Source organism: Haplochromis burtoni, unplaced genomic scaffold (assembly GCF_018398535.1).
Source record: "Haplochromis burtoni strain Fernald_Lab_line unplaced genomic scaffold, NCSU_Asbu1 Contig_311, whole genome shotgun sequence".
NCBI lineage: Eukaryota > Metazoa > Chordata > Actinopteri > Cichliformes > Cichlidae > Haplochromis > Haplochromis burtoni.
In genome coordinates this window covers 121,864-139,527 of record NW_024582672.1, presented here as the reverse complement: position 1 = coordinate 139,527, position 17,664 = coordinate 121,864, and the positions used below count along the sequence as shown (strand labels likewise).

The 17,664-nt window shown below is 46.8% G+C and overlaps 1 protein-coding gene across 2 annotated transcripts in view; it reads right to left on the bottom strand.

The window, feature by feature from the left end:
- The window catches only part of rad17 (RAD17 checkpoint clamp loader component), a 21,224-nt gene extending 3,592 nt beyond the window's left edge, over positions 1-17,632 (bottom strand). Inside the window, exons 1-13 of one of the 2 annotated variants that reach the window (XM_042228195.1) lie at positions 17,306-17,632; positions 16,085-16,294; positions 13,064-13,135; positions 12,676-12,811; positions 11,636-11,772; positions 10,316-10,368; positions 8,917-9,042; positions 7,871-7,940; positions 7,674-7,794; positions 7,414-7,590; positions 4,387-4,490; positions 4,161-4,307; positions 1,261-1,389 (exon numbers count right to left, since the gene is read on the bottom strand). In XM_042228195.1, coding sequence (XP_042084129.1) covers positions 1,261-1,389; positions 4,161-4,307; positions 4,387-4,490; positions 7,414-7,590; positions 7,674-7,794; positions 7,871-7,940; positions 8,917-9,042; positions 10,316-10,368; positions 11,636-11,772; positions 12,676-12,811; positions 13,064-13,135; positions 16,085-16,294; positions 17,306-17,539 — 1,716 coding nt within the window. In that variant the 5' untranslated portion in view covers positions 17,540-17,632. The remainder of the gene's footprint in view (positions 1-1,260; positions 1,390-4,160; positions 4,308-4,386; positions 4,491-7,413; positions 7,591-7,673; positions 7,795-7,870; positions 7,941-8,916; positions 9,043-10,315; positions 10,369-11,635; positions 11,773-12,675; positions 12,812-13,063; positions 13,136-16,084; positions 16,295-17,305) is intronic. The other variant, XM_014340138.2, reaches the window with a different exon arrangement.
- Between the last annotated feature and the right edge of the window lie 32 nt (positions 17,633-17,664).

Sequence of the window (17,664 nt, the reverse complement as noted above, 5' to 3'; positions counted from 1 at the left end):
CGCACTGACAGAGGCGAGGCTGCCGGACACTGGCGCCACCGGGCCCTCTGACCACCACCAGTAGGGTGAAGTGTCTCGCCTAAGGACACAACGACCGAGACTGTCCAAGCCGGGGCTCGAACCGGCAACCTTCCAATTACAAGGCGAACTCCCAACTCTTGGTGAACCTGGTTTGTTTCTGACATTCTCGTTCAGTTTCCTGGTAGAGAGCAGATTTCATGTGTAAGCCATGCAAAGCACACCACCACCACGTTTGACTGGTGTGATGATGTTTTATCAAATGCCATGTTAGTGCTGCACCAGCTGTGACTCAAACCTGTCAAAATAAACTGAACTCTTCAGTTCACAGAATATTTCTCCAGACGTTTCGTTGTCACTGTGGGCTTTGAGCGAATACTTTCCCACAGAGGGCCAGATATGGTTTGGGTGGTTTATTGTTCCCTTCCTACCAACAGCTGAGCTGCAGTGATGGCTCACATCATGTTACTCTGTGACCAATCCCTCTTACTGAGCCTGGTGCAGCCATCAATGGACTGCTTCTAACTCCAGGACACTAAGCAATGGTTTTTAAACTCAGTGCCAAGAAGTTCTACACAAACGTATGTTTGTTGTGTTCCTGATGTCAAACATGTGATCATCAGAGGACAAAAACAGGGTCTGTCCTGCTGTTCAGACTAAAATATCCCCCCATGCTTCAGTTAGAAGGTTCTCCTCCTGCTTGGATCCACTTTCATCAAAATGTTTGCATTTGTTAGTTTGGAGAGACGAGCTATTTGAAAGAATAAGTGTGGCTCTATGAATTGTGGGTAAAATTATGGCTGCAAAATATGGGCTCAGCAGCAGATGAAGAGGAAGGATGAACTCTATCATCCCTCCTACACTCAGTGTGTCTCTGAAGCTGACGACGAAGCATGAAACTGGAACACTGGTATCAACTTTGAATGGTGCCTGTAGCTGAAAACGTAGAAGCATTTAGAGCCGCGTCATGAACCTCCATGAAAATGCTGTCAGATTTTACTGACACAAGCTGAACAGTTTAAATAGCACAAAAGAGAAAAGTCAGAGCACAAAAAGAAGCTGATGAGCGAAGTTTGGAAGCAGATGTTGAACCAGTTACTGATAACTACAGAATCCATTTCATGAAGACAGTCCAGTGTAAATTCATGCTGCTCATTTGAAATGTCACAGATAATAAAGTAACACTAAATGTTTAACAGCTGAGCTCCACTGATGCTGTGACATCTGATCTCAGTCACTCACCTTCCTGTTGACGAGCAGCCAGCTGGGTTTGTGCAGGGCTCTGAAGCCAACAGACGCCAGCTGAGAGTTGGAGTGAAGGAGGCCTCTCGTGGCCACTGAAGACCCATAATCCCCCAAAACGCTGCGATTCTGGAAACAGTACAGACGGCCATTCATACAGGAGACACAGATACAGCACACCAGCACACGCAGCAGTACACTACAGGCCACTTACAGCTCTGCTGTAGCAGCAAAAACAGAAGTTTCCACTCTTGGACCTGCGAGCAGGTGTGATCCCGCCGCACTGAGGGTTAGGGCAGGTTGGATTTGCCATTGTGACCTCGCCTGTTGGTTGTGTGCTTTTCACCATCATCCTCTTGGTGTTTTAAAACAACATGTGAGAACCAAAGGAGGGAGCTGAGGACCAGCGTTTGCTCCTTGGCATGTTTATCTCTCTGAAGTAACTTACTTCTAACTGTGTGCTGTATTTAACACAGTTTAACCGGCTGAGGCTTCTTTACAGCCTTTATCTCTCTGCAGTCAGAGTCGCACTCCGCCGACGTTCAGGTTGTCGTCATAGCAACGTGTCCAAGCATCCTGCGGTGGAATTAATATGGAAGACGAGCGCTACCAAAGAGGTGGACGTTGAATCACGGATACACCTGCTGCTCAGTCTGTGGGTTTCGTCGCACTCGGGGGAAAATTAAAACTCGGGCAGTTCTCATGACTCGCCAACTGATGCTACTGACCAGCCAATCAGTGGCATGCAGTCTGATGATGTCACATTTTAGTGCCTGCTCAGGTACTAAAAAAAGACCTGGGACCAGGTACTGTGACCTAATGGAAAACCCTGAAGAATGTGGTGAACCGTGCCGAGTCGATCCGGCCTTTAGGTGAAGAGGCGATACGGGTTCTTCCCTTGGTTTTCTGTAATATGAACAGTCCAGATTATTGGACCCAAGATGTTCACAGTTAAACTCCAGCAGAGACGACAGACAGATCAAACCGCTGCCCGAGCCTGGTGGCTTGTGGGTAGAAACGGTCCCTGAATCTGCTGCTGTGGATTCTGCTGTAGCTCCTGCCTGACAGGAGCGTGGATGGTTTGGGTGGCTGGGATCAAACAGGATCCACTAGGCCTTCCTCCCACAGCGCTGCCTGCAGAGGTCCTGGATGCTGGTAGCTCAGACCTGGTGATATACAGCACTGATCTGACCACCCTCCATAGAGCTTGGTAGTCCAGAGCGTTTCAGGTGCCACAGCAGGTCAGCTACAGCCAGACAGAATACTTTGCTGGTGCATCGACAGAGTCCATGCTAAATCTCAGCCGATGCAGAAACAACAGCTGCTGTTTCACCGTTTTTGTGACTACATCCACGTGATGTGAGAAGGTCAGATCCTCACTGATGTTAATCCCCAGGAACCATCCGACTCTCTCCACCTCTGTCCCCTCAGTGTAAATGGGGGTGTCCCCTCCACCCTGCAGTTTTCTGTGGTCCACAATGAGCTCCTTGGTCTTGACGTTGAGCAGCAGGTTGTTGTCCTGACACCACGATGCCAGGGCACTCACCTCTGCTCTGTAAGCACTCATCTCCACCTGGACTGGCTGATTGTCAGTTTAGCCATAAGTCAACAAGAAGCTTCTGGTAGGAGAAGATGTGACGCTGCTGATCCGTGATCTGTCTGTCAGGAAGTCCAGGATCCAGGTGCATAAGGAGTCACTGATGTGCAGATTCCAAAGTTTGATGCTGAGCCTGGATGAAATTGTAGTACTCAGGCCATGTTACTCCTACATTTCTGTCTTGTTCAAAGAGAAGATATAAAACAAAGTTCTGAGCTAATCGACCTTAGTGTTCTCCTTTTTAAACTCACATTAGGTTTCTTGGGGATGATGGTGGTCCATCAAATGAGGGGACTAAAGACAAAAGCAGTGACATGTCTGAAGACAGCTGCCAGTTCATGAGTGCGTGCTTTGAAAGCACCATGTTATCTGGCCCGGAGCTTCCTGATTCGCCGAAGGCTGGTCAGGATGTTGTGGCTGAGCGACGGAGCGTCTACATGCTGGGAGAACTTTCTTTAGTTTGGCTTTGTTGAAGTCGCCCGTCACAGTGGAAGCCCCTTTAGGGTGTAGTGCTTCCTGCTGGTCGATGACATCATACAGCTCGTCACGTGGCAGCGTTGCGTCGGCGTGGGAGGGGATATAAACAGCAGTACAGAACACAGCTGTAAACTCTCCGATCAAGTGTCCAAGATCAAACTGTACACCCAAACACCATCGCTCAGTGAGTGTGCACACGCCACCTCCTCCCAGCGTCCCGACACCTTCCTCTCCTCGCAGTGAGCGGAGATGCCCGCAGCAACGACAGCCAAGGCCAGTGAAGTAAGCCATGTCTCTGTACAATAAAGACAGCTTGTTTTCCAAAGTTTGGACTTTAGCTAGAAGAATGCCGTCTGTTCATCAGCTATCAGGCTCGGCCCCTGTTCTTCAGGCTCTTTTCCAATCACGTAGCCGAGACAAGCCTCCATTCCAGTCTGCTGGTGTGGTCCCAGATAGTGAATGCTGTGGGCTGTGTAAGAGTCTCTCTGTCGTAGGTGATCAGTGCATCACGTTTCCAAAACATTAAAAAACATAATGTTAAAAACATACGAAAAATGCAGAAATAATGAGGAGGACGCCAACTAACGGCCAGCATCCTCACCGGCACCATGTTGTTCATTCATTTAGTTCCCTTTTGAAGTGTTAGAGTCTAAACACTCAGCACAGAGATGAGCACATCTCCGGGTTCTGATCTCTGTACTGTCCACTGCCGGGACTCCAAGGATCAGGGACTGAGCTCCTGCATCGGGCTGCTGGTTCCTCACATTGACATGTTACAATGATATGAAATAACAACCACAGAAATGAGAGTGATGTTAGGACTGACCGTCCAATCAGCAGTGAGAAGGTCGGCATCAGACAGATACTCGCTGGCTCTTTCCACATCCACCACCTCGCAGAAGAAGTCCAAGTAGTTCTGGTGAAGGTACAGGCTGAAGAACTCTCCGGACATGTGAGAACGCTCAACAACCAGCTGACAGGAGAAAGAGAAGATCAAAGACCGTTTATGCTCCTGTAAGTAAAGATAAATCAATACAACAGCTGATCAGCACCTCAGGGTCCACTAGCAAGGCTGCTCTGTGATGATGCAGCAGGTGGGACGGTAGACCACGCCCACAACCACCCTCAGCTCCGTCAGCACCTTCATGTTTCTCTCCTGTCAATGACAATCACAGGCACAGTGCAGCAGCTTTAGTATCCACATGCTCATTCCTGCAGAAGATAAAGAGGTGAAACAGCAGCTGGACTGACAGCAAGCACGCTCCCCTAACTGCACAGAACACCAGAGAAAAACACGGTTCTTCTTCTTCATTATTAAAAGGTTTCAAACTGACCGAGCAGATTTAGATTCATGTGATTTATTAAGCAAAGTCAGCGCAGAGTGACTGAAGTCACAAGCAGCCAGTGAGACGATGCTCTGTGTTTCACAGCTAGAATCAGGTCCTGGTTTCACTGTGTCGAGTGTCTTCTCCTCTAAACATAATGTTCTGCATTTTTTCTTGCATTTAACATTAATGTGTGCCTCCCTCTCGATTGTACAGATTTCTCCCGTTTGCTATTTATTCCTGCTGTCTGTCATTTAGATTTTATCCCAGAACAGTTGGTGGAGCACCTACAATCTCACTGTAAATGAACAATGACAATAAAGAGGTGGCAGGACCTGGTACGACTCATCACTGATGCGAGGACAACCTCAGGTTTGTCTTCAGCACTGATGAGCCAAGCTCTCCTTTAAACTCAATGACTTCATCAAGTTCTTCAAATAAAATGTTAAAACGATTCAAAGCCATCCCACAGGTGTGTGTGAGCACTGATACCTCCTGATGTTAGACCGCTTCTAATACAAAATATATTTTTATAGTCAAATTCAATCACGTCTCCCTGTAAATCATCAGTGTGCATATTAAACTCTACTCCTGCCAGACTGCTCAAAGTCTGATCATTGCTTTCATTTATCTTTACCTATTCAAGTTGGTACGGCTGTACGAGCGTCACAGCGCTCCTTACTGCTGCGCAGCTTCTGTTTCTATGGTTTCATGGCGTGTTGTGTCTTTGTGTGACGCACGGATCACTTTCAGTCATCGGGGAACAGCGAGTGACGCTGAGGAAACAACGGATGAGCTACAATCCAAGATTTACTCCAACTGTTCTGTCCGACAGTGTCCTGGCTCCACCTGCTAAGCCTCAATGCCTCAGTGGAGCTACGGTCCGGACCGTACACCACCAGCACCGAAACAAAGGGAAGGGGTGGGGGCTTATGTACTCCAGGGCTGCAGACATAGAGGCCATGTCCATTCAGGCCTATTTATCTACCTTTGAGACAGTCGGGGACTAATGGTAGCCATGGTTACCATAGTAACCATAGTTTACATCCCCTCCAATGCTAACGTTAGCTCAGCACTCAAACACCTCCAACTTCTCATCAGCAGACAGCTGAGAGAGCACCCAGCTGCTGGGGTCTTTAATAATGTTCGGCCCTGAACTCCACCAACATGTTAACTGTCCTACCAAGAGGGGCCAGGACACTGGACCATGTGTACAGTAACCTCAGGCCTCTCGCTGCTCCTCATCCCTGCCTACACCACCCTCAGGGGCCCCTCCACCCTCCGGTTCATTAAAACATGTCCAGATGATGCTCTCCTCAGGACTGCTTCATCTTCAAACAGCTGGACCTGGAGACAATGTGACAGTGACCAACACCATCCAGGTTTTCCCAAACCAAAAACCTGGATGATGAGAAAAGTCCAGGCTCTGCTCTGAGGGACGGCTCTCTGCACGGCACAGCCAGAGCCAACCTGAGGAGGGGGCATCAAACGGGCCGAGGAGGCCTGCAGGGGGAGGACAGAGGGCTCCTTCACGGACAACAGGTCTCACAGGCATCCAGGCCCTCTCCACCTTCCAAGCCCAGTGCGCCCCAACAGCAGCCTCACAGCAGCAGAGGAGCTCACCTGCTTCTTTCCCTGGTTGGAGACCACCCCTCCCACACAACCCCAGCCCCCAAAGTTGGTCCAGTCAAGTCACTCAGCACTGGATCCCTGCAGGGCTGCGTTCTCAACCCCTACTGTTCACTACAGTTAGTCACAGACCAATTATACTAAAAACAGGACAGAAACTATGGCAGAACATAAGCAGGTCATTCAGCATGTGTTTTATTGTAGTGCACATGCCGTCCCACAGGACCGCAGAGGAGCTGACAGCGTGAGCACAGAGCCAGGAGGTCGAATGTGTTCAACAGATTCAACACTGAGTTACTGTAGTCAGCCTGCAGTCCACAGCCACACCACAGCCAAAGCCCTGACACCCCTTCCACACCTGTCACATTCACTCACGGCCATGTTTAGAGACAAATGAGAAGACTCAGGCAAGTCCACCGGATCAGGTGAGTCCTCGAGTCCTCGAGGCCTGTGCCTCTGCACGGGTCTGTAGGCAACCCCACAGGTCGAGGGTCGTGACTCCCAACACACTCAAACTGATCCACAAGGCCAGTAACACTGTGGGCATGGAGCTGGAGCTTCTTAAGGTGGTGTCAGATAAGGAAGAGCTGGACAGTACCGCCCACCCTTTACCATCTCTGCATGTGCTACAGAGGAAATATGGTGCAGTCTGACGTATACATTTAATCTGTAACATACTGGGATATTTATAATTACTACTCTTTGTATCTATTGTTTTGTTATAACTCTGTAATAAATCACATTATGTAATAGTTTGTTTAGTGATAGCTGTGACCTCATCATCTCCTCAGGGTTTGATTCAATGATTTTAATGTTCCTGTAAATGTTGTTGTGACTGAGGATTGGCTCACACCCACTCACCTACTATCTACCTAAAATTATACAGCAGGGCCTCTTAATGACCCTTAACTGAAAATGTGACTCCCAGCAGCTGCTCCACCCTGCTCCACCCTGCTCAGTGGGAGAGTCAGTGGGTTAAAGACATAAAGAAAACAGTGGGTGTTTATTAGCTGAGTTTGTTCACTTGGATAAATGTAAGTTTTGACAAAGATCAGACATTTTACTGTTGCCACTGCAGAGATGACAAAAGCAGCTGAGAGGAAGCTGAAAGTGGGAGTGACTAACGTTTGCAGTGCAGGATCTTTCCCAGTGCTCTGAACAGGAAGAGAGAGGCATCCTTCCCTCCAATGGCGAGCTCCTCTTCCTGTTTGGACTTCTTCTTCCTTTGACTTGTTGTGGAACCAGCTCTGCACAGTGACCTGTCCTTCTTTGTCCTCCATAAACCTGTTTCCAGTGACGTGCCTGAAAAGTTTTAGTGAGAATAAACTGAATCATTAGGATCAAAAGTCATTTATAGATAATTTAACATGTATTTGTACACTTACAGCTATCAGTGGGCAAACAGGAGAACTGGAGGCTGTTGATGGCACTGCGAATATCTCCCGAGCTTCCTGAACACAGTGTTTCCAACAGCGTCTGGTCTGGGACGCACATGCTTCTACAGCTCTGCTTAGAACAGCACACAAATACAATGCAGACAACAAACACAGACGCACACAAATGAATGTGAACAGAGTCTCACCTTTGCTGCCTCCTGGGTTGCAATGCAAGTGAGAACCTTCATCATTGCAGTTGGAGCCACTGGATTAAAGCTGGAACACAGACACACACACAGACACACACACGTTCATTTCACTGCATGTGGAGAATAAAAGTTGATGATGATGATGATGATGATGATGATGATGATGATGATGATGATGATGATGATGATGATGAAGTCAGTGTGAAATGGAATCATAACACAAACATGTAAACGCTGTTATACAGTGAGAGGAACACAAACAGCTCTCTGGCCTTTGAGATGCACAAAATCAAAACGTGTAATTTATGCATGCTGCATGATTATACATACAACTGTAAGCATATTTAATGTTGCCACTAGGTGGCGCCTTAATGTGACCTCATATTGGTACGTAGATGCCTCCAGAGTCAGACTGCCAGTAAGCATGTAAAAGGTCTGCGCCGTCCTGATTGCTTCGCCCATACTGGGATGTCTGGTCTGCGCTTGGGGGGCTCGTGGGTGTCCACAGGCCCACTGGGTGGGGCCTCCAGGTGAGCGAGCAGCTGCTGCTGCTTGGTGCAGTTTGTCCCAGATCCAGACCAGTCTGTCTTGTCCCTTTACTGTGTGTCTGTTGTAACTGAGTGGACGACTGGTGTTGGGACACAGTGTGCATCAGTGGGTGGGAGGATTAAGTGTGAGTGACTGAGTAACTGAGCAAATGGCCTTTGTGTGTGTAGCTGTAGCTGGGTCTGGGGCCCGGAAATAACCGCTGCCCCTCCCTGGGATGCCTATAGGTGCCTCCCGCCCCATCTTTTCCTGCTGCAATGGGCGCGCAGATGTCGCTGAGACGTGTGGTCTGATTTCTTTGCACTGTGCATCCACATGTTCATCCTCCCACGGTTCATTTCAGGGTCTGAATGCATAATTAGCTGCTTATTTAATAAATCGAGCTCTGACTACACAAGGTTTGCAACTACAGACTCAGTGAAACCAAGATCTGAAGATGCCTAGGATGAAGTGTGTGTAACAGCTGGTTATCAAATCACGTTCACAGTTTCCAGAACCTGATGCTGCTAATGCCCAGCTCCTCCTGGATGTCTTTGGGAAAAAGAAAGCGTGAACTGCCGTCTCCACTCAGGCTGTCTGACACTATGAACACCAGGGGGCACTGACTGGTCCTCACGAAACGCCTGAAAGACACAAGGACAGAATCTGAGAGCAGGAACCACACAGCACTGCTCTGGTGACACAAACATTATAAACCTTACAGTGCAGTCAGTGTACAGACCACTGCATGCAGCAAGGCTTCAATCAGGCCAACCTGGTCCTAAATGTAAACTAGGAATGCTGGTACTGGTGTAACTAAGTATTTACTCTGTAATCCTACCTTCAACACTTCAAAGAAATCATTAAAAGGACAGAAACAGGTTCTTGTTTGCTGTGTGAAAACAAATGAACTGTGAAAAACTGCAGGTATGATAAAAAGACGCTTTCTGTCAGCTTGGCACGACGAGGATGTGATTTTGGACTTTTCCAGAGTATTTAATACCATCAGGCCAGCCCTCATGGGTGAAAAGCTGACAGCGATGCAGGTGGATGCCGCGCTCGTGTCCTGGGTTGTTGATCACCTGACAGACAGACCACAATATGTGCGTCTGACAGCGTGGTCAGTAGCACAGAGGAACCACCAGGGGCTGTCCTCTCTGTACAAGCCCTCCATCTAAAGCACAAGTACACACTGCAAGACACTAGTGTCGCATCGTCTCCTGAGAAAATAAGTCAATGATATGAGGGGCACCTCGATGTTGTCTATACTCAAAGGAAGAGATTTTAGGCAGCAGAGGAAATACCAAAGGTGACGTGCAGAGCTGCAGTGACTACAGGGAGATAAAGACTGGACCCTGAACACACTGCTCTACAGATGTGATCTTTGATGTGAGAGTGCTGATGCAGAAGTACAGAGAAGGTCAGAAGGTCACTGTGCCGTTTACACGATGCTCTGGATTCACGTTGGCAGCACAGATGGCCCCTGGTAGGTTCAGCACTGGCTCCCATCCTGGTTCACCTGAGTTCAAAAAGCCTCAGCAGTGGCTTTGTAACCTTTTCTAGAGTGATGGACATCGACGGCGTTGTTTCCCAGCAGGTTCTTCTCACTGTGGCACCACGACGACCTACTTCAGTGCACTTATGATTCATCGGGTCTGTCAGTAATCACACCTCCATGTTGAAGCTGAACTTTCATCTTAATGTTGTTAATCACAGTTGATCCATGATTTAACCAGTGGGGCGATTACTTCCTCTACAGCGTGTGTAATGTGTGTGGATAGTTTTTACCCCTAATAAATAAAATCATTTACAAACTGCAGGTTGTATTTATTTGTTGTCTAACATGAAAATGTGTTTGATGATGTAAAACATGTGAAGCTGTTTGTCACAGCACAGAGTCCTGGGATCAGGTCTTACCTCAGGATCTCGTGCAGGGCTCCGGGCTGCCTGTAGAACTGGTTTGGCAGATCCTGAAGAGGCACACGAGAGTATAAATGTACGCATGTTAAACAAAACTGCGTTACACCACTATATAGTTTATATGCCACAGTTAAGAATCATAATAATAATAATAATAATAATAATAATAATAATAATAGATTGCATTTATATAGCGCTGTTCGAGACCCTCAGAGCGCTTTACACTGCCACTGTTCATTCACTCTCACACACTGGTGGAGGCAGCTGCAGGTGCAGCCACAGCTGCCCTGGGGCAGACTGACAGAGGCGAGGCTGCCATACGGCGCCATCGGCCCCTCTGGCCAACACCAGTAGGTAAGTAGGGTAAAGCGTTTTGCCCAAGGACACAACAACCGAGACAGACAGAGCTGGGGATCGAACCGGCGACCTTCCGATCACAAGATGAGCTTCCCAACCCCCTGAAGCCACCAAAGCCACAACATTAAAAATGAAAACAACATGGCACAGATCACCAGGGATAACATGCAGCACTGTGGTGTCTATGGGACCTTTCATTCAGTGGCTGAGCCCATGTGGGCTCCACGAGTCTGCAGACATCCACTGTGGCGTCTCCGTCTCTGCTGAAGTGCAGCACTGAGCTCACACAGGGCTCTGCTGTTTGACTCGTCCACGTGTCAGACGTGTCTTACACTGCACGTCCTCAAACACTAGATAAACGATGCAACTCGAGTGTTTGTGTTGCTGCTCGTGTCTCTGTGAGCCTTTGTGGTGCACCGCGGGGAGTCTGGTGTTGACGGTGAGCGTCCGACGGCTCTTTCTCATTAGTAACTTCTGCCCTTACTCTTTCACACGCCTCGTGGTTAGGTGGTAGAAGAGCTTTGTGGTGTCGGTGTCTGTACTGGGACCAGTTAGCTGCACTGTACAGTTTTCTGTTTTCATGGCTGAGCCGTGTTATAGACGCAGACCCACATTTAGGAACAAGCTCCTCGATGTGCTAGTGACCACTGCAAACTGCCAGTGAAAAACGACAGCAGTGAACTGTGTGACAGCACAAAACAAATCCCAGAGCATAACACGAGACGATGAATCGCAGCGCTGTTTCCACACCAGAGGAGTTTTGTTAAATGAGTTACACGCACTGAAAGAACAGATGCCTTCGAATAACGAGGGATTTCTAACACTGCCTTCCAGCCCTGAGCTATGAGGAAATGAAGCAACAGTCAAACTGAAATACAGACCATAACATCTTCCCACGGCTGTACAGTCGTATTGAAATGAACAGCAGTGAAACACTGGAGTAGTCTCTGTGTGTCATACCTCCACCAGGATGAGCTTGTTGTGCGTGACTCCTCCATCACCTGCCATCTTCAGGCAGTTGTATTTGTTGGCTCTGAGGAGGAAATCCTGGAACTGTGACGACTGAGAGCTGGAGGAGAAGCCGTTCGTTCGCCACTCTAGTAAAAGTTTAGAGCATCAGAGACGAGAAGCAGAAGTCTGTATGCTACAGTGTAGGCACGTGGTCTTCTGTTAGTACTGGGACGGCTACAAGAACACAACACTGTCACTGTGCCCCCACACCCTCCAGCTCTATGCATTTGGTTACCTGAGGAGTAATCACCTGCACATATGAGAACAGACTCTGCATGCTAGACTTTTGGTATGATGTGCTATCTGGTTAACATGTATAGACTTCCTGATGAGCAGCGGTTTGCTCAGTGCAGATAAAACACACATGCAGAGCAAGATAAACTTCGCTCTCCATCTGGAACATCTCACATTTGCCAAAATGTCCTAATTTAGCACAAGTAAGGAAACAAGGAGCTTTGTCTCTGGTCAGTTACTTTGTTGTTGTGATGCTTCTTGTATAAATCTGACACAGCTGGAAAGCCTGTTTATGTCGCTTTAAACGGTGCCGGTGGTGTCATAAGCAACACGCGTTTGTGGGTTAAGCACAAACGCACACATGGAGGAGTTTCCAACCAGCTTATCCTGCTACTGACTTTTGTTTAGTGCAGTTTATTGGACTGGACGATGGGAGATTTGGCAAATACAACATTGGAAGCCACAGATGTATTTTCCTAACAAACGAGGCCCCATGTAAGGGCCAATAAACAGGCTTTCACAGCAATAACACACCAAACACACTTTCTTCGTTGTTCCAGTCCAGACAGAAACTGGTTATTATCCAGAGATGATCTGACTTAGTTTATACCTGTTAAATGAATTTGCATTAGTAAGCACAGGTGAGGGCGGTACACTGAGGTTTAGTCATCAGACTGAATTTCTACAGGTAACACCTTGATGCTGATGACTGTCCCGCTGACACGTGTGAGGAGGACAGACAGATGTTTCCTCACCGTGACTGCTGCTGTATGCTTCTAGGTTTGTGGGACTACTCCATTCCTGAACCCTGAGGCCCATCTCCAGGGACAGCACACGGACTGTGGCCGTCTTTCCACAGCCCGACGGCCCCGTCAGCAGCAAAATACCACTCTGTAGATGAAAGGCTCAAACTGAATCTCTGACTTTACAGCCTCCTCAGACAACAGGGCCTAAAATGATCAGAACTCAGGCTGTGGCTGAGCCACGTGTCCACACAGGGGACGTTTTCCACCAGCAATCACTCATTTTCTTTTTGTCAGGGAGGATGAAGCATTATTATCTCTGTTACTCAAAGAAAAATCAGAGCATGAACTGCTTGAACGTGATTACTTCACTCAGTGTACGAATGCAAAGCGTAGTTACCTTTGTGTTGGTGTGAACTCTGATCCACTTCTCAACTTCCTCCATCTTCTTCTTGTGGACAGCTAGTTCAGCCTACACAGATGGACACACTGTAGCATAAACCGCTCAGTACACAGTAGAGGTGGGAATCACCATACATCCCACGATACGATATTATTGCAATTTTTTAAAATATTTTGCGATATTCAGATTCTGTACATAAAGGTAAACTTTATCAATATTCATTTTATCTAATATCAAAGTCTCGCACTCAGTCTTTCTCTCATTTCAGTTTTATTGTTGACAAACTGAACGGTTTGTATTACAGTCTAGTCCAACTTAACTGAATGCAACCATCTGGTACAATTACAGCTATTCTGAACTATGCAATATGAAAACTATGCAGCCCCTTCAGCAACTGAAGAATTTGAAAGTAAATTAAAACAAAATATAATTTTACATTAAATAAAAAAGTTTTAAACTTAATTAAAATAAAACATGTCTTAAATTAAAATAAGTAAACTGTCATGTTTATTGCTGCCAAAAAAAGTTAAACACATTTGGACAGTGTCAGGATTCTTGCTCAGAAAAAGGATCAACGTGCTCAGAGCACAAAAACCTTTTTTGTAACAAAATATCGATTTCTGCCTGTATCGATACATTATTAGCAAACAAAATATCACGATGCTACACAGTATCGATTTTTCCCCCCACCCCTAGTACACAGTCAGCGCTAATACCTCGTCACAAACACAGGACGGGATCGTTCATCTTCCACACAAACACAATCAAACCTGCAACAACTGATAATAAACATTAATACAGATTTAGTCTCACAAGGCCTTTAAACTTCAAATGAACTTCTCCCAAGTGCTGATTGGCCAAACCTACAAACATACTGTTCAAAACATGAAAGGAACACATTGAAAGCATCAGATCTCAATGGGGAGAAATCGTCCTGTAGATCTACACTGACTGTGTAACGTGTCAGGAATTAAAGGAAGTCAAGATCAGTCTACAGACACCCCAAAGTCAAAGTGGAAAAATGATGTGACAGGCTAGTTTGTAATGGCCCCTGCAGGCAAACCTGGCAATGTCACAGCATGCTCTGTGAGATGACAGAGCTGTGGGAGACCTCCTCAGACATCACTGAGCTCATGGACAGCTGCTCGCTGGCAGATGGAACAAAAACTGAGGCTACGTTCACTCTGCAGGTCTTAAAGCTCAATTCAGATTTTTGGATCAAATGCGATTCTGTCTGCTTCTTCACACTACAAATAAAATGTGACAGCAAACGCGCTCTAGTGTGAACGCTCAAAGCGGCGCAAAAGAAGACGTCACACACAACGCGCTCTGTTTAGACCCAGAACAACAGTGTTGTGTGACTGACGGCCTTAATATAAAGACTTCGGACTTTACGTTTCCCAATTTTTGCTTAAAGTTGTAAAGTTATTGTGTTATCTACATTGGGTCTAATAATGATCCTTATTGCTGTTTTAGAGGAGCGCTGCTTCAAAGGATAGCTGCAGATTTCTGTCAGAATCTGCAGATTATACAGAACAAAGAAAATGTTCACGTTTCTCCAGCGTTGTCTTCCCAACAGTTTCACCGGATGGACAGGAAGCGTTCGCGATGTCTTCTCCGGCGCTGATAGTTGGCGTCTGTCTTGTGTCAGTGACGTAAAAGACGGATTTAATGCGACGTGACCGTCAAACAGCAGTCGCAGATTTGTATCGTATTCAGCACCACATACCAAAGTGACCCAGATCGGATTTGTGCCGTTCACACTGTCACACCATGATCGGATAGATGGGTCGCACAGGGTCAGAAAAGTCTTTCGCCTGCAGTGTGAACGTAGCCATAATATCCCAGAGGTGTTCTTTTGGATTGGTGTCATTCAGCGTGGGGGCCAGTCAATACTATGAATCCCTTCATCCTCCAGGAACGACTGCATACTCTCACCACATGAGGCTGGGCATTGCTGTGCACCAAGAGGAGCCCACTGCACCAGCATACAGTCTGACCATAGGTCCAAGGGTTTCAGCCCAGCACCTAATGGCAGCCAGGGCGCTGTTGCTCACGCTGCAGAGGTCTGCGCGTCCCTCCATGGGTATACCTCCTCAGACACCGCTGAACCACCAGCAAACCAGTCATGCTGAATGACTTTACAGGGATGTTCTCCACAGGTTCTCGAGACCCATTATGTCTACCACATGTGCTTTCAGCTCTAAGCCTGCTCTCATCTTTGAAAATGACCTGGCGTCAGAGGTGCCAATTCTGGAACTCGATGGTAAATGCCAATCAGGCTTCATGGTGCCAGGCAGTGAGCACAGGGTCCACTAGAAGACACCGGGGCCTCGGCTGACCCTCGGAAGTCTAATTCTGATTGTTTGGTCAGAAACATTTTTTTGTAGCTCTGACAATGCTCATCGATACTGGCCCTGCTGATAGGTTAAGGACCTTTACAGCCTTGTCCTCCTCCCCTAGAAGAACTGCCAGTCTCCTGGAATCTCCTCCAGCTGTGCTGGGAGATGCAGCAATGCTAGTGTATTGATCCTGGAGCATGACTACCTGTACAGCCTCTGTAGGGTCCAGGTGTCACCTCATGTTACTGGTTGAGACAACGAGCCCAGACAAATGCAAAACTAGTGCAAAAACAAAAAAGATGAGGAGCTAACTATCAGGGACCTCCGCCCTTAAAACCACTCTCGTTTTGGGAGTTGTCTCGTTGTTGCCCCTCTGGCACACCTGTTACTAATTTCACTAACACCAAAGCAATTGAAACTGACCAACAGATCAAAATTTACTGTCCTGATGCTTTATTCTGATTAAAAAGTGGGTCTTTCTGTGACTGGACTCTGTTCCAGTCTACAGTTACCCCTGGTGAGACCCTGAGTGGGTAGAAGGTTTCCCATCAGGGGACTCCATCGTGCTATGCAGGGCCTTAAAAGCTCATGACAGCATGCCGGACTTGAACCTGAGCTGTTGTGGGTGGACTGTGTTGTGAAGGGCAGTTTGTACATGACAAGCAAAGGTGCTGACCTGTGAGCGGGGTGAGTATTTGTCCACCCAGGGCTCATTCTGGTCCAGTTGAGACGACTCTTTCAGCAGGTAGGAGACGCTAGCTTCTCTTTTCCTCTTCCTCTTTATCTCAGCCTTGGAGCATAAAACAGGGTTGCCATTTCTTCTTCCAGAAAGAGAAGAACATTCCTCTCTCAAATCAATAAAGGACGGATCCACCCAATGGTTTGCCTGTGATATATATAGGAAGTAGAGCAGGACAATATGACCAAAAATATTTATCACGATATACATTTGAAAATTTGTGATAACGATATAACTGACACGAGAAAATACTTTACAACTCCTCAACTTTACTAGTGCAAAACAAACCCCAAAAAAACATCAATTATTTTCACTTAAACAAGCAGCTGTTTTTTATGTGCATTAAAGCTACATCGTTTCATTCAACGATCCACTTTTGCCCTCCTCATTCGCCATCACCGCCATGCTTTTTCCGCCATGTGCGTATGAAAACAAAGGCACTGCACATGCGGTTTTACTCATATTGTATCGCGATATTTTATTTTCATATCGCTGCCCAACATTGTACCGGTATTACTGTGAACGATATATGATGATATGGCCCAGCCCTAACACGAAGTACAAAAAATACATAATTAATTGATGCAAAACATGACAAAAGAGGTACTTGGCTGCTCTGTGCTTAATGGAGAGCTAGTACCTCAAAATAATGGTACGTGAATCAGGTCGGGGAAAGATTACATTCCTTCATAAACATGTGAGATGCAGGTGATACCTGAACAGGTACAGCTATGTGGAAAACACAGCTTTCAGCAGGATCCATGCAGTCCTCTGACATACTAATACAACCTTACTGCTTCCACAGGAATCAAGTGTGACCAGAACATTTGACAGTTTGCTGGTCTTAAGTATTTGAGGTGTGTATTAGCACATCAGAGTGATTACTGTACGATCCTAAATAATGGTTGGGTCAGTGCTGGTTGGGCTGTATGAAAGAAGCGTCAGAGTTTTGCGAAGTTTAGTGAAATAAATATATTTAACCCAAACAGAAATGAACACTGAAACTCTACTCTGGACACTGCTCATGCAAACAACGTCATATGGACGTGGATTATGTAAATGGAAGCACTTTGTAATAAAGTAACGGTTTCTATACTTCCTGTTTGCAGTGTGACCCCACTGACCCCGGGCTCCCTTCAAATCCACTGTGTTACTTACCCTGCGCTCAGTAGCTTTATCTGCCACAAGCTTGTTCATCCTTAAAGCTGCTGTTTCCCATAGAGAACAGTATATTAGTGAAGGACCGGAGACCTGAACAGCTGCTGGCGACGAAACGAGAGAGAAAACAGCCCGTAAATATCGCAGCACTCGGGACAACATCTCTAACTTACTGCGTCTGTTAGTTAAGCCACAGGACCAGACTCCAGGACCTCTGTCGAGTGTCAAACTCATAACAAACGTCTCTCGGGCTACTGTTGTTTAGCTAATTACACATTTCACAGTTTATATTCGGACGGCAGCTTCTGTTAAGCTAATATAACTTCGCTTTACCTCGTGCGAAACACAGCTGGCTTTTC